The sequence below is a fragment of the Scleropages formosus genome, chromosome 9, assembly GCF_900964775.1.
Source record: "Scleropages formosus chromosome 9, fSclFor1.1, whole genome shotgun sequence".
Lineage (NCBI taxonomy): Eukaryota > Metazoa > Chordata > Actinopteri > Osteoglossiformes > Osteoglossidae > Scleropages > Scleropages formosus.
In genome coordinates, this window is record NC_041814.1 from 22468225 (window position 1) to 22485265 (window position 17041).

Genomic DNA, 17041 nt, shown 5'->3' on the forward strand with positions numbered 1-17041 from the left:
CTTAAGTTAATTACACTGGTAACACTTAGAAATCTCAGGCATCCACTGAAGCTTTCCAGCGAATGGGATGCATCCACTGTCTTTCCCATTATCTGCAGCTGAGAAGATGCACACAGAACAAAGTTTTCCATCCCCATGGTTACCAGTAGCTGCATTAAAACAAGGAATCAGACTCAGCATCCAATGAAGGGGTCAGATCTCAAAATGCAAAGAATAAAAATAAATTATTTATAATCATTAAGCTATTTTCTCCATATTAATAATTAATAGCCTTCTCACAGATGTAGCACACATCCACCAAATTAAGTTGGGGTGAAAATGTATGAAAACATCATTAATAAGTTTAACATGCTTTAAGTTAGTTAATGAGCAGGAGATCATAGAGGCACCGTCACTATAATTCATCTGAGAAGAGTGTGAGTATTTCAGTCTTGGAAAGGAAAGGATAAATGCTAAACCACGAATCATGTAAATGGTATATCTGCTATGTTTTTTGTATTTTTTTAGCTGACCTCCAACTTTCTGCATTGATTGAGGTTTTTATTTACATGATGTTTTGTATCTTCCAGACTGCAAAGAGTACGCCAGTATTTTTTGAGGTTGCAGACATATCATATCCCCTTTAAAAAGTCATATTTAAAAAAGTCTTCTAAAATTCATGCTTTATGCACAGATATAATCTTCCAAAGAAATATAATATTAAGAAAATGGCCTATAAAAATGAAAAAAACATAATGCTTCACAAAATAATCTGAATGTAAACATCTCTAGTAAAGCACAACCCTAAATGTTTCATTTGTTCAGAATTAAGCAGTCTTAATGTTTTAAGTCACTAAACAAACTTCAGCAGAATGTACAAGCACATAGTCTGATGAAAAATTTAAAAATCACTTCATGACAGATACTTGTTACAGAAAAACTCATATGTCTATAAATAGATGTTGTTCTTGTGTAAGAAGAAAATGACTCCTCTCAGCTAATTAAAATGAGTTTTCTCAATGTTTAACAAGGTGAAATTATTAAACTGATGCCAAATTTCTCTAAACAGCAAACCATGGTCTGGATACCAAGTCAAGTGGAACATTAGAGTGAACCGGGGAGAACCACTTCAGACCCAAGAACCCGAATATGGTTCAACCATACAGGCCCAGCGAGGCGCCGACACTCATAGTGAACCATCTTCCCAGCCCTCGGCAGCAATTCACAGGGATTCGCGCTTCTCTCCAGTTCATCCCATACCAGAATTGCTCATGCTGCCAAGTGTACTCATACTTTACACTGGCAGTGTAGACAGCTGCCAAAGAAATTGAGGCCAGTACTGTGCTCAAAAATACCTCCCCTTCTACCATATGAACCATTTCATACAATTAGCCGTTAAGCCAAATAGAGCAAGGATGTGGTGAAAGCATGTACTTGAGTAAGGCCAGTAAATAAAGTAAATGAAGGTCTGCCCCTCTTGCCTTGTCCTAACATCCTTTCCTCACCGATTCCACATCACACTCAAACATTTTACAGAGAGCTTTAAAAATGTACTTACAGTAAGTGATACCGTATGCCTCTGGGGTTTCTTTGATTTTAAAAGGTAAAGTCTTATATTCTTACATAAATCTTTTTGGGTAAGCAAAATGCTAAGCTTGTCTCTGTTCCTCAGCACCTTGTTTGCTTCTGGTATCTTTTAAAGGATTACAGCAGGGTGGGCAACGCTGGTAGCTGCGGTCCGCAGGGCGCGCTGCTTCTCGTTCCAGCTGAGCTCTTAATTGCTCAGCCTCATTTGGGACTGATGAACGCCTCGCACAATGCAAATCACGTTGAACCGAATGCAACGGCTGAGAATTTACTCTCATTTTTTAGCCGTGTTAAACCCAACTAGATTTTATAAAACGTATACGTGTATTTCTACCAAAAAAAAAGTTCCTTTCATTTATTAATTTTTTTTTTTTTTTAAAAATCAAAGTTTTATTTTAGATTCGTCAATCCTTCAGTTTATCATTTTTGAACTGCTAAGAACATTTGATTATTGATTAAGTGAAGTAACATATCAATATTCATTTTTAGGGAAAAAACTAAACATTTTAATAAACATGTTTAATACTACTTTCATTCCCAGGATAGTTATTCATTTGCACTAATTTGGTTTAAGACAACTGAAAAAACGATTGTAAATTTTCGGATAAAACATCAGGCTTCCTGTAATTTCAATTCTGCCACACATTTAGTTAATGTCCCAACCAAAACTGCATAAAATTACACATCATATCCATATTTTCTCAATATACAGTAGAAAAAAAGCAGCAGTGCCAGCATCTCACTGAGAGATTGCACATAAAGACCTATGAGATTTAAAAAAAATCATGTAAAACTATGAAAAAATGAACTCCTTTTGATCCAAGCAGTGGAGCCACTGCGTTATTGAGCAGGAATCTTATCTTATCTTGTGTTAAATTTCTGTCATACATGAATATGTATATGAAATGTGCGGTACGTGTCATGTTAAGTACATTCAGATAAAGAAATCCGCTTAACAGAAAACTCAAGTATTAACTTAAATTAAAGGATAACCCATGTCTCAGCTGTTACCTGTTATTTCTTCAGTGTGGCAGCGTGTTTGTAAAGAAAACTTCTCTTTGTTTTACAGAGAAGTGGAACACACCACTTCTGGAGAAACACACCCCTTTCCCTGAGAGGCTCTAGGTTCAACCTGTGATTTATGGATTGGCATCCTGGGAATATATTTAACTTACATAGGAATACTACGTGCTGTCATGTGATAGCTGGCAATCTGATATGCGTGTAGTAAAAAATAGTTTACTTTAGGTGAAATGGACAAACAGGTTGTGGATCTGGCCCCATAAAAGGGACAAGTGTGCTGTTTGTCTCAAGATTCCTCCTAAGAGGAGGGAATGTCCAATGCCAGCCATTCTTCAGCGCTGGCATGCCTGGAGTCCCAAGGGCAAGTCGAGGAGGAATGCTACGCACACATTCCTCACTCGCGAACTGACTGTGCGGCCATTGTCCCCAGCAGGAGGAGTGGTGCAGCAATGCGGGCGGTGGGTAGCGTGGTGGGAAAAACAAAACCAGTTCAGAATCGTTCCCTTCAGCAGCGCGTTGCCAACCCAACTTCACAAAATACAAACATCTCGAAACTGCCCGTCCTCACCGTTCCTCCTACAATGAACTGATTTATGAACCAACTGCTTGATCCAAACAAACAGTATACGAGTGGGATGCAAAAAGCCAAGTTTCTCACAGCTTTGACATGAAGGCTGGAACTTTCTGGTACTGCTTTTTGTGCATCCATTACACTTACAATAGGCCATATTTTCATCATCATTTGTAACAATTTAACATTACTTTAGTTCTGTATAATTAAGCACATTTAATGTCAATTTAGAAAAATCCACATAAAAATTATATGAACTAATAAATAGTAATGCTCACAATGTTTCACCACGAGTCACTCAGAAATACACAAAGAGACTGTACAATTAAAAAAGCCTGCGCTGGATGATTAAGGCAATCTCTAATAGTTTAAGTGAAATATGACACCAGGGACCTTCTGCTGGGGGTTTAGCCCCAACAGTCTGATCTCTGTCCCTCAGTGGTATTGCAACACATTTTATTTATTCAGCCGACACTTTCCCAGAGAGCGGACTTAAAATGCTACCTTAGAAAGGTATACCCATTTATACAGTTGGATCATTTTTACTGCAGCAATTTAGGGTAAGTACCTTGAGCAAAGGCACAGTAGGAGGTAGGATTTAAATCTGAGTTCCTATAATATAACATGGAAGTTCTAACCACTATGGTACATCTCAGCATTACAATACCACTCCGGTAAGAAGGTTGTCGGTTCAAAACCCACCTTCTACTGTAGTACCTTTGAGAAAGGTGTTTAGTCTAACTTGCTCCAGTAAAATGACTAAGTTGTGTAAATAGGTATAGGTAGCTTAACACTGTAAGTTGTTTTGAGAAAAGTATCAGCTAAATGAACAACTTTAAACATTAATTCCATAGAAACACTGGTCAAGATGGATGTAACCCAAATCCCCCATGTGCCTGGATAAGTACTGTACTGCTAATCCCACAACAGAAGGAAATATTTACTCCCAGTATACTCCCTCAGTGTTGCCCACCATTAGCTGGAACTTGTCTCATTTACATTTCAGCAGAGACAGAGAGCAATTAACCGGACGTTACGCCACCGCAACAGGCCGCAGAACAGGTTTTTATTGGATCAGGTGGCCGCAGTTCTGCCGCTGCCCGCAGTGCATAGCGCGGCGCCCTTACGATCCATTTTTCACATTCCATGCATTTAAATGACCCAGTTAGCGTGCGCGATTCAATTAGTGGGCCTCAGGAATTAGCGGAAGTGCTCTGGCGTCCGCTGATTAGCTCAAGGTAATTGTTTCCCTGCTGGTGTGCAACAGTGCGATGGAAACAACTGAGAGGCAGAGGAGGCCAAGGAAGCTGCTGGCTGTATGCTATCACTCTTTTTGTATTATGTACTGAAAAAATATGGAGAATAAAGTGTCTGAAAGCCTTTTTTCTCCTTCATTCAGAGAAACATCACAAAAGAAAGTATTAATTAATACTTAAGAATATAATTTCACTGTCCAAAGCAAATCCCCGTACTGTTTTATTGTGTTTTTTTCAATCAATTTAACCCGCAAGTACGCTACTGCCAAATGTCATATCAGTCACGATTTCGTCCGGCTATACATAATCTAAGAATACATTTTAAGGAACTGCAGAGATGCCCACAAAGGCACAGCGCAGGATGTGAGGGGCAACCACTTGCTTCCAGGTCACTAGACCCGATAAAAGTCCTCTAGCAGGACGACGGTTCTTGTCTTCCATAATGGGGAATACCCACCGGGCAAGTAAACCCAATGCGAAATGTCAGTGTTCTGGGGTAGTGGGGGAGTAGGTGTCACTTCTCAGAGTGAATGCCCAAGCACATACATAACCACCTTGGCAACTAAGCTTGAAGTGGATGAAAGTGGAAATCCTACCCACTGCGTGTTGTGTGTGTTCGATTGCTTCCTACCCAGAGAGAGCACCACACCACGCTGCCCATGCAACGCAGCCTGAAGAGGTGGGCTGCGACGCCTCGCTCGGCCCACGCTCACAGGGGACTGAGGTGAGGTGCGGGAGGGGCGAGCGAGTGGACTGGCACTGCCTCTTATAGGAAGAGGGCCCCTAAGGGCCACTGGTCGACAACCGGTGCTGGAGCGACGCCACGGCAATTTGTCTGCGTCACACTGGGCCGGTGGGCCATGCGTGCCGGTCCTGATCCACCTCACAATGGGCTCCGACACCTCAGCGCAAGCAGCCGGCTGCCACTGCCAAGGAGAAAATTGCTTTTCGACACCTCGCACTTTTGCTCAGTGCTCATTTAATTGGATAACAGAAGGCCAATATATCATCTGATTCTTCACGAGTGATTTTGTTCTCCGGGTGCAATTATTACTGTTGATGACTTATGAAATGGCAAAGTAAAACTCCTAATTAAATGCTAATTCGGACATTCAATCTCGATCCCATTTACCGACTGCAAATTCGGACCTTCGGCACGGCACTCATTCGCACCCGCGGTACGGCACGTTTCCTCTTACTTCTTCGTTTTACATGACTTCCAACTCCAGCACGGTGCCTCTGGAGAATGACAGAGGAGCAGCCCTTCTCTCCAACTTTGTTTACTTCCAAAACGGCAAGCTGTCAATTTTTGACAGCAGATCTCCCCCGTCCAAACCTAATGCAGGTGTGATAAGGCGGAGACAGCCATGACAGCCTTCCAGACAGAGCATGAAAGACCCATATAGTGAAATGTACGATTCCTTTCATTCATGCGCAATGCAAAGTAATGTGGAGTAAAGCATAAGTTTGCTGAGCGTTAACCCATGTGTTGAACATGATGAGGGAGGTCGAGGGAGGCCGGATCCCACACCCAGATATGGGTCAGGTGGAAGAGTCGCGCTCGGTCCACAGCACCTCGATAAGAGGGTTCATGGACAGAGTCCAGGTGAATCCAAAGATTAAAGATAATGAAGTAATGTTAGTAAGAGGTAATGAAGATGTAATGAAGTAATGAAGGTAATGTTCCCATGCTTACCTACAGACACACATTAACCAAACACCCCTTGCTGGCTAGTCCATGTTAACTTCCAAGCAATGATGAGGAAGGATAGCAAAAAGAAAAAAAAAAAAATAAAAAGAGTCTGTCGGGTTCACACGTCGGGTGTGTTCAGATCCGATGTTGACAATGGCAGTTTAAACGCCCAGATTAAATATGGCTGTTACCAGTAGACTGGGCTCCATTTAAATTTCAGACACGCTCTATCACTGTCCCTCACCTGAACTGCTAACCAGGAGCTTCTCTCTGTCACCCGTGCTAATTCATGCTATGTGCCTTCCTGCCTCCCTACCGGCGATTCAGCAAAGTCTGAATCACACCAAGACTCTGTCCGTTTCCCTGCTGGTCTTAAAATACAGATAATCCTAGGCAACTGCTAGTCCTACTTTCTATCCAAGAAGCTGCTATGAATATACATAAGTTTTCAAAGCTGTGCACATCCACTTTCCTAAGCGTGGCGATGGCAATGATATAATGGGCACTGAAGTAGAAATCCCAAGATGTCAAATACCATTTTTATGACCCAGTTTTGCTTTAAAGAATGGGTTCAGCTTTTTATTATAGGGACTGTAGGTGGCATAGTGGTTACGGTTGTCACCTGGATATCAAAAGACCTGAGCTACCCTCTATAATACCCTTGAGCAAGGGTGCTGTTAACTGCCTCTCAGTCTATGTTAACTCTTGGCAACCACATACATTGTCTCCAGAAATTTCTGTCCTCCACTTGTGTTAGTGTTGGAAGCGGTTCGTACATCATCACTGTGACTAAGTCCATCCACTTGACTGCAGGTCATTCTCTTCTTTCTCCTTCAGTGTTTCCAAGCTTTACAGTCTTCTTGAGAAAGCCCAGTCTATGGCAAGTCTCATCATTTGTGCTCAGTCTCATTAGAGCTTCTAGAGTTCCTGATTTGACCTAATATCCATCTGCTTGTTTTCCTGACAGTGAATATCTTTCAAACCCTCCATCAGCATGACAGTTCAAAGGAGTTTCAGTAAGATACAATTAACTGCTACAGTAAAAGTTACTCAGCTGTATAAATACATGCTTGCAGTGTGATTGTTTTGAAAGGAAACTAAAAGATGTAAATCCATGTTATGAAATGTAATTTACTGAAATTAACAGTTTTATTATTATTATTATTATTATTATAACTGAGCTTTGTCCAAGGCCACTTACAATGATTCAGCCATGCATACAGCAAGGGTTTCTTACAAAATCAATCAAGGTAAGTGTGTACCTTGATCAAGGGTAACGTAGCAGCAGTGAGATTTAAACTGGTACCCTTCCGATTAGAACAGCTGTATCCTCCATGTTACCCACTGGTAACCCTACTTAGAGGGCTGCATGCAGAATTTTGGAAGAAGTGTTATTTTCATTGATTATTATGTTTCCACTAACCACACACTCCTTCCTAAGGAGTGCTACTTCAGGTAAATCAATATGGTTAAAGTATAACCACTTTGAAGCCCACTTTGAACTTTCTGTTCATGTGTTTTCCATCGTGCCACAAGAAACTATATTCTTCCAGCAAGCAGCTCTATCGATAGAGCTAATTGAATTAATTGGATGCAAAGCTACAATGTCAAGCAAATGTGATTTCATATTGCTATAAATAAAAAAGTCTGGTTGTTTTCACATTTTCAGTTTACTTTCAACGAATAATGCTTAAATGCCTCTGTAGTTATGAATCAGAAATAAAAGAAAAGAAAAATCCCAGTTACCAGAGAAGAAACATTTTGACAATTCTGCGCCTTGGGTGCGAAAACAGTGACTGAAAAGTGTTTCATAAATGCAGGACCATAAACGCTTCCCCTTCCGACAAGCAGTGAGTGACTTCAGCAGCTCCATTTATTCCCAGAGTACAGCTCTCAGTGTGTCTGAGCTGAGAGTGTTTCTTGCTGACAAGAATCCAGTGCAGGGTCTTGATGATGCCACTTGAGCCGATCCAGCTAAGGTCACATTTCAAGGCCCGGGAGGCTGCTGCTGAACTGAAGATCCATTATATGTGCAAAAACGCGGTTCCCTGAGCATTAAGAACACTTTTCTTTGCTCAAATCAGTACATTCAGTAATAACCGAATATATTACTGGGATCACAAATTCAATTTCTTATGTTGATAAGAAGGCACATTATTAATAGCTCACGACATTAAATTAGGCACTGAAAAAAAAGGCCACAGATCAATTACTGCAAGTATGAGTTATCTATTAAATGTTAGAATTTAGCTGATGAAAATGAAGGTGCAAAAAGGCCAACACAATGGCAGAAGGCATTATCATGGTGAAGGGCAACAAAGGTTGTTGGCTTGAGTCCCAGGAGTGGCACTGTTGTAGTATCTTGCTGTAGGCACATAGTCTAAATCACTGCAATAAATGGGGAGAAACTAAGTTTTTTTTGGATGGAAGTGCTGGCTAAAAATTTGATAAAAATAAATTAAACATTTGCTGCTGCTCCAGGTCCTCCAACTAGAACTGGTCATTTCACCAATTCAGAGTTCCAGATGTCTGGGAAGAGCCCAGCAATGCACTAGTAAAAAAAAAATATATATATTTCTTTTTTTTTTAAATCTTCAGACTGAATTTCCTCTAAATGCTCAGAATAAGAAACAACGGCTTTCAGGTAAGACCATAAGTGTTACCAAGTGTGACTATGGCAGCATCATGTTGTAAGGTTGTTTTTCAGCTGAAGGGACTGAAGTTTGCAGCCATCAAAGAAAAGACTAAGAAAGTTAAATATAAGGATAGTCTGCTGGAGATTTGGTTTCAGTCAAAACTACAAAGGAAAGGTTTAAGAACAAAAGGTCAGTATTCTGGGATGGACCAGTCAATGCCCAGATTTGAAGAGCACTGCAGTATGGTCTTAAAATTTCTGTTCATTCTTGTTGCTTATGGGGTGACATGGTGGCACAGTGAGTACTTCCTCAAAGTTCCTGGTCTCTAGGGTTTAGACATGGGTTCAGTTCTGGTCAGTCTGTTAGGAGTTGACATATTCCTATAGGTGTCCTCCAGGAACTCCAGTTTTTTTTTTTTTGTAACCAGTAGGCCAAATACAAGTGTTTCAGGTGAACTGGTGATTCTTACTGTATGAATTTGTGTATGATTACTGTGTGATGGACTGGCATCTTATCCGGGGTGTACCCCATTGACCCCTATGCTTGTCAGGATAGGCTCCAGACCGCCCTGATCCCAAAAGTGGTTATTGAACATAGATGGATAATGGACATATGGTTCAGATGAGTCTGAATTGCCTCCATTGGGTTGCTTTGCGCATGAGTGCCCTGTATAGAACTGGCACCAGATCCAGGATGTACCAAGCCTTACGTTCTACACTCTCCGGACAACTACAAACATAAGTTGAACAACAGGTTTCCCAAAAATGGCAAACTGATGTTATCTTCATACCTTGGTAAAAACTGGAGCAAATCTGCAGGTAGAAATGGGCAAAAATTCCCAACCTAAATGTGTAATGTTCATAGAGCTACACCAAAAAAGGCTCAGTGTTTTAACTGCTGTCAAAGTGTGGTCTCACTGGATTTCTTTTGTAAATTAGCCTCTTTTTTTAGTTTTAGAAAAATAATGGTCTCAAATTAAAAACACATTATGAATGTTCTGAACTTACTAAAAAAACAAAGTGTGAAAAAGTTCACAGGGGGTCAATACTTTCCTAAGGTACAACACGGTGATCCTGTATGAGGCAAAATCACTACTGCACGCATTGCAGCAGCTTCAGTAATAATGTCAAAAGAAACTGGAGGTGTCAGAAAGGTGATGTTTAGAGGGGTTACAAAACAGAAAGTGTAGCTCTTGGCAGAGAAGCTAAAGTGAGCAAAAGTACATACAGCACATGAAGGATCCCTTGTTCATCCATAAACGTGGACTGAAAAACTTATCAGCAGAGCGCTGGTGGACAGACTGCAACCCAGCACTACTCAATCAACCCAGAAAAGCATCAGATCAATCTCTCCTGCTGTAAACATGGGATCGCAAATCCTCTGACCTTGACTTGTTGACAGAGATGTCTTTTTGGCTCAAAAGTGCCTTTTTTTTCCCCATCTATTTTTTGCTGGACCATGTGTTCAAGGTTTAATGAGGATATAAGCTTGTCTTCCCATGTAATACTGTTTTGCTCTCCCCATGTCTAACCACCTGAGTTACTTGTCATAAAGCCATGGAGATCCACAATCCAAGAAAACTGGTCCCAAAAGCCAAAAGCTCTGGTCATCCACTAAGGACACTGATAGGACAGCTCGCTATATCTGGGTCCACTCATGTGGAATTGCTGATAGAGCATGTCCTGCTACAGCTTTGTGGTTATACTTATCCAACAACAGGCACCACGTAAAACCCACAGGACACATGGTTAAGACCAAGCAATTCAAAGGGCATGAAGGTCGACTCATTCTTCAGCACCTTCTCGGCTGCAGGACTGTAACTGTATACAGCTTTGACAGTATTGTCTGGAGAGTTCACAATAATAGGGCTTTCAGTCCCCATCCAATGCACCAACTAAACCTGGGGGATACAATCTTATGCGACAGTTTGATGACAAAGAGGAATTGTATGATGTTCCACCAACGACTCCAGATACTGACATCCTGTTAATTTACTTTTTTCCTTTGGTAATTTGCTTTCATTAGGGGTTTTGTCTCTTTGTTATGTTCCTCTTATTTAGTGAATAAAGAAAGAAATCTTTTATTTTTGGGTGACTGTCTGAAGCAATCAAGCTAACTTGGAAACTTCTATTTTTAACGAAAATACCAGTCTCATTATTCAGTAGTAGAAAGATCAAAGAATATATGTATTGTTTAAAGCACACAAATTAATATTCTTGTTTTGGAAAGCATGGGAGTAAAACATGTTAAAGAACATTTTTGGAATCCTTCCAATTATAACAAACATTTAAAAACACAATGAAATCTGTTAATTTACTTCATTAGCTGAAACAGTTTCTATAATTCATATAATATACTTCAGAATATTTAAATATTGTATGTAAATAAGCTTATTTGATTATCCACTGTTAGGAAATTGTGACTGTTATAGTTATTTATTCAGCAGTATGGCAGTGCAGTACAAAAGGCCAGTGCCTCGTGGCTTCGGAGTTACTTGTTTGGGTGCAGGTTCGAAACTAGCTTAGAGTGTGTGGAGTTTGCATGTTCTCCTTGAGTTCTCCACCAAACAATGTGTGGAGTAAGGCAATGGTAAACTCTTTCCTTCTCCCAAAAACCATGCAAGAGGTCACTATGAGTTGAAGTTGACTAAACACCATTTACCCTAAACACCATTTACCCAGTGGTTATTATTCCAACAAAGGGCAGCTGGAGTACTATGAGCTAAAAACCAGTCCTGCTGTAGATCAATCTTTATTAATGAAAGTAAATGAACATCTAACCGTCACAAAGAGACACCGAACCTTATAGGGTTCATTCAAGCTGTTACCTACACTGCTTGTTTTTAGAATTTACTTTTGCAATTATAATCAACACGAAGAACTCTATCAACTTACTATAAATCTGTAATGTGGCATTTTCCTGTTTTACATTGTCCACATTCATAAAGGATGAGTTCTGAAAAAACAAATTACATGCAGCCTGGAGACCCATGGAACATAAATTCTCTGAAGAGTGTACAAATGAACTATGTCCTTAATAATGCTGATTAAAACACAGAGAATTACACCAAAGATGTTTACTTCCAGGAACAATCAAGCACATTTTAACATTGGATCCAAAAACCTTCTGGTTAATGTCTAGGGCTTAAAGGCACGCTTCTGTTGCTCAGGTCCTATATGGTGAATTAACTTGGGACCTGGTCTTTTTTTTCCCTTCCTGTGAAAATACTCCCCATTGCTTGGACCCAAATAGCACCTGATCTCTGCTAGCTTATCCCATCTAACAGGATCTCAGCTTCACACTAGATCAAACCACTGTGATATCATTCACATACCTGGATCAGGGAAAGGTCCTCCAAACTCAACCTGAAGAGGTGATTTCTGTAGAGAGAGGGGAAGGAACAGGTGTGATTTTCCTCAGGTTCGTACTAAGCTCAGACCTACAACATTGTCACAAATACAAAAACAAATGTGGGAAGGAATGAGCACAGGAACCTGGAGAATGTATCCACTGTTTGTTTTTTTACCAAGAACAACATGAATCAAATCAATCTCAACCAGCAATGTAAGTGCCACAGTGCCATTCAAAGTCTACAGCTTTGTTTCCAACTAGAGAAACCACGGTATACAAATATATCATATTGTAACAACCCGCGTTACTGGTGTTTGAGGAAAATTTGTTTATTGTAAATAGTTGCATTATGGGAAAAATATGGAATGACAGTGTGCAACCACTGGGGGCACTTCCAGGGAAAATGATGGGGTATCTGTGTTTGGCAATAGGGAGGACAAAGCCTGGGGGTGCTAAGTAGACTGGGAAGGCTAGCTAGAAGTGCAGGTCCTGGAAGAACCGGGGTCCTTGGACCCTGAGCATTATTTCCCTATGTGTTGGTATTCGATGAAATGTTCGAGATGAATGCTGCCTATGCGTCCTTCTTCACCACATCCAAACTCCTGGCACTGTGCACCACAATGTTAAAATTTGTTCTAAATTAGAGTTCCTTCATACAGTCAAATAATACTGACAATTATATCTCCAGGCTCATGTAAAGCTGGGAATGCACTCCACAGCAGCAGGCCCTTGTAGCCAAACCATCTGGGGATGTAATCTTTCCCGATCTGTCCTACAGAGGTTGGCATTTTCTCACACTCACACACACACACACACACACACACAAAAAAAAATCTATCACACATCTTCAAAGGGACAAGAGGAATAAGGAGCAGTTTCAGTTGAAGGAAGCCTTGAAGACACGGGACAAGCCACCCAAAGCCTTTTTGAACTGTCAGCAGAATCCTGTTACTCTTGTCACAATGACATTCACAGGTGGACACTTGAGCGGTGTGTGGCGGGGGGTGTAGAGAGAGAGATGGACAGAAGGAGAGAATGGATGTGAGGGGGAATGAGCATACTTCACAGGGGAGGGCTCAGCCGCAAACCCAGAACAAGTCTGGGTCGCACTGCAGTTGGTGGTTTGAAGCAGGGTGACATGAACCCCCTCTGCGATATGTCTTTAATAAGTCACCCCTTGGCCTTGCCTTGGGCTTGTTTTTAGTGCTGAGATAGACAGGAAACATCACTTACCATTTATCCTTGTTCAGCACCCTCAGAACTATCAACTCTGATTGTCTAAACCTTAACACTAGATTAAGGGCTGGATGTAAGGGGTCTACGACCCATCCGTCAGGAACAGCTGAACTGACCACAGCACTTTGATGACTATAATGTACCGTAGTGGGTTTCAGTAGCACATGCGACATAGTAGTTAGGAATTTCTCAAGTCTGTACAGGACGTTTGCCAACAGCAGTGTGTGCAGAGGTAGTATACAAATCACTGCCAAGGAAGTGACACTTACTTTTATTCATTTAGCAGATGCTTTTCTCCAAAGCAACGTACATCCCTGAGAACCATCCATGTGATTACAGCACTGCAGACATGTGATTCCTGAGTACAATCAGCTTGTCTCATACCACCATATGAAAACCAATATACAATAGATGAGTAGCTGCGTAATAAGTTTTTCTGTAATTATTCAACTGAAAAAAAACTATTACTCAGCAATAGGAAATAAACTATGGGATAAAACTCAGAACAATAACTACAGCCATGAAATAACATAGCTACTGACATGAAAAAGTCAGAGATGATATCTGATCAGGTTGTTTGGGAAGGAAAATAAAATTCTAGATAATAATACTTCCTTGCACAGCACATTATAATAGCACACTGATTAGAATCCACTTCTCTTATTGATGAATGAATCAATAGTTTTTTTCCTTTTTCTGTATTTCAGCAAGAAAACTTCCCAAATTTCAGTCTAAGTGTGGATGCTTTGTCCTTTTCACAAAAAGGAAGTATTTAATCATAATTTGTATTATGAGGCTGAAGGCCAGTTATGCCTGTAATGTAGTTTATATGTTTTGGAGGCCAAAGAAAGGTCACATGATGGGCTGGGTGATCAAGTAATGTACTAAAACTGCCTCTGAAATTACAAGGTTTGGTTTCAGACATTGTTCTGCTGAGGTCTCTCTGTCACAGGCCTGATCTGGTAGTCTCTCCTATGACAGGACTGACAAACCCTCGCCCTACAGACACCGCCTGCATGGGGAGTAACACCGCTCTGCATCGAGCAGGGACGTCTGCGTAGAAGGGACCCCGCCCGAATCAACTCGCATTGATCCCCATCCAGAGGGTAACAGTGGACCGCCTGCTGCAAGGACCCTTCATGCAAATGCCAGTTCAAAAAAGCAACAACAACAGCAATTAAAATCATATAGACTAATCGTGAAATTCAATCAGGCCATCATGCTAATACCCATAAGAATTAAGTCGTTCATCTGATTTGCCCAGAGAAATAGTGGCACTGAAAAAGCTTTTTAAAAAGAAAATCCATTGTCCTTTGTGTTGCTTTGTTTTCCATTGGTGCTGTTTTTTGTTGTTCTGTCTCAGCAAGTCTCATTCTGCAATTTGCCTCCACTAACTTCATTTTAAACTGCATTAGTCATTTCCCTGAGCTTAAGTTTCTCCTATAAGCCCTCAGCCGCTGGTCTCCTTGGTTGTCTCACATACTTTTTGCTGTACACAGTGGTATTGACAAGTGAGAACATCAGATACAAGTGAAAGCCCAAGATACTGGAAAAAACAACAAGCTCATTGCCCTCAACAATGGACGTCTGGTCAAGGTTGAGCAGAGTGGCTCCAGAACAATATAAAAGAGCTTTCCTAAATGAACACTGACATGGGTCATAAAGACAGTGATCGACACTTTGGGTCAATACTGAACCACCTAAAAGCAGCGGAGGTGGATAACTGGTGTGCTGCCAAACGCAAATGCAAATGCGTTTAATATAGAATAGAAGACAAAAGAAAGAATACCTCAAAAAAAAAAAACAAAAAAACAAACTTACCATCCAGCTCCTAAAGATTAACAAGATTCAACACTGGAATGGTTTAAAGTGCTTATTTTGGTGACATAGAGAATTTTAATTCAGCTGAGGTATCTTATGCAAAAAAGGAAATATAAAAATATTTACAGAAAGACAGGTAGTCAATTATTCAGCAAAATTGCAATTAGTAGAGGAAAAAAAAGCTGAAAGTGTTCAGTTTTTGGAGTTTTGATATTCAGTTTAGTTTACAGAAAAGCAAAGGATAGGACTATCACAATGTGCCTTTGAGAGTCAAATAACAGGAGTGAAGGAAGGCCACCATGAAATTTTGAAATAAAATCTAGCTCCTTGACTGTCAAAGGATTATTTGCTAAACATTACACCAAATGTAATGCTCTGCCTTCTCTATGGCTTTCTAAGCACATGTCTAGGTAACTGCAAGCAAATAATTTTTGCATGAATAAAGTGCAATGAACAACACAGTAGTTAGTTTAGTTAAATAAATATACTACTATTTAAAGTATTTATTTCTTTAAAATCCTGCTAGTCTAACATTAAGGAGTGCATGCACCAGTGAATTTTGCTGTATTTAGCATCTGGTTATGAGAAGTAATATAAGGAAGCTTTAAAAAAATAAATAAAACTATTGAGCAACTGTTAAAACAGTGTAATTAAGATTAACCACAACTGACAGCTGACACATCACTTTAAAAGCTGGCTTTTATCATCTGGTAGGTCCAAACAGCAGGCAACCAAGCCATACCTTTCACTTTAGAAACCAGATAGCAGAAGTAACCTAAAACAGAAATCCAGCAAGCCAACTGCTCGCTTTCATGGGCAATATGGTGAAAAAGCGAATTTTGCATTGCAGGAAAATGTGCGTGTTTATCCGCATTTTTACGTCACGCGCAGCTGTGTGCGTTTGGTCTGAAAGTGTCACAGACCACAATAAGACCACAGGAGCAGCACTCACTCCCTTATTGCACACACATGCAATGGGTCTTTAAAATACAGGCAATGTCCCATGCTGTGAGGCCCAGTGCCACACAAAAAAAAAAAAAAGTAAATTCTTCTCCCCGTGTACATAATCATTGCCATGCTCTTCACAGAGAAAAATTCATTATCTGTCGCACACTGACAACCACCCTGATGCGTCAAGTTGACAGCACACCCCTGGCACTGACATCAAAAGACCTTTTGGCATCACGGAGAGGAAATATGCAAAAAAGAGCATCTCATCTTTTGTAACCTGATAGGCACTCTGACGGTCCTTACAGCTGTTATTCACATTTATACATAAATATCCATTGTTGAGACTGCCATAACTGTCTAAGAATGATGCCTCGATAGATGATAAATCAAGGTGTGCTGGTGAAAAAAAAGCCATTATTTCCAAAAAAAAATAAAAAATCTTTGTTTCTATACAGCACTGTCTTGTTTGGTTGCACATGTTTAATTATATTTTGTCCTTATCAAACTGTCAGCAGGCTTTTCCAGCTAACAACAACAATGTCTAGTTATTTAGAGGACACGACTGACCATGACAAGGTATTGGGTTCCACTCATAGAAGTGCACATGAAAACAATCTCAAGGGTTCAATTATCAGACAGTCTGCAAAGCAGAACACTAAAGGGGTGTCATTGGACTTGACCACCGTGCTTGCATTACGATGTGTGTAAGAGGGGGTGGATGAAATATCGGAAACACCACATGAAAAAGGACTCAAACTTTGAAGAAACTTAATCACAATTTCAAAGGCTGTGACACACAAGAGTCATTAAGCTGAAATAATGTGCGTACATTTCCACCTCCTCCAGCTCGTCAAGGAAGTGGAAGTTTTTCCTACTTGAAGAATGGTCCAATATCCCTCTACACACAGTTCAGGATTTGTACATCATCATTCCAAGA

General features: G+C 40.4%; 1 protein-coding gene across 1 annotated transcript in view; it reads right to left on the bottom strand.

Annotated features, from left to right (window-relative positions):
• The window catches only part of sema5a (sema domain, seven thrombospondin repeats (type 1 and type 1-like), transmembrane domain (TM) and short cytoplasmic domain, (semaphorin) 5A), a 75230-nt gene that overhangs the window by 49256 nt on the left and 8933 nt on the right, over positions 1-17041 (bottom strand). The window contains exon 3 of the mRNA XM_018754289.2: positions 12080-12125. Within this exon, the coding sequence (XP_018609805.1) occupies positions 12080-12125 (46 nt within the window). The remainder of the gene's footprint in view (positions 1-12079; positions 12126-17041) is intronic.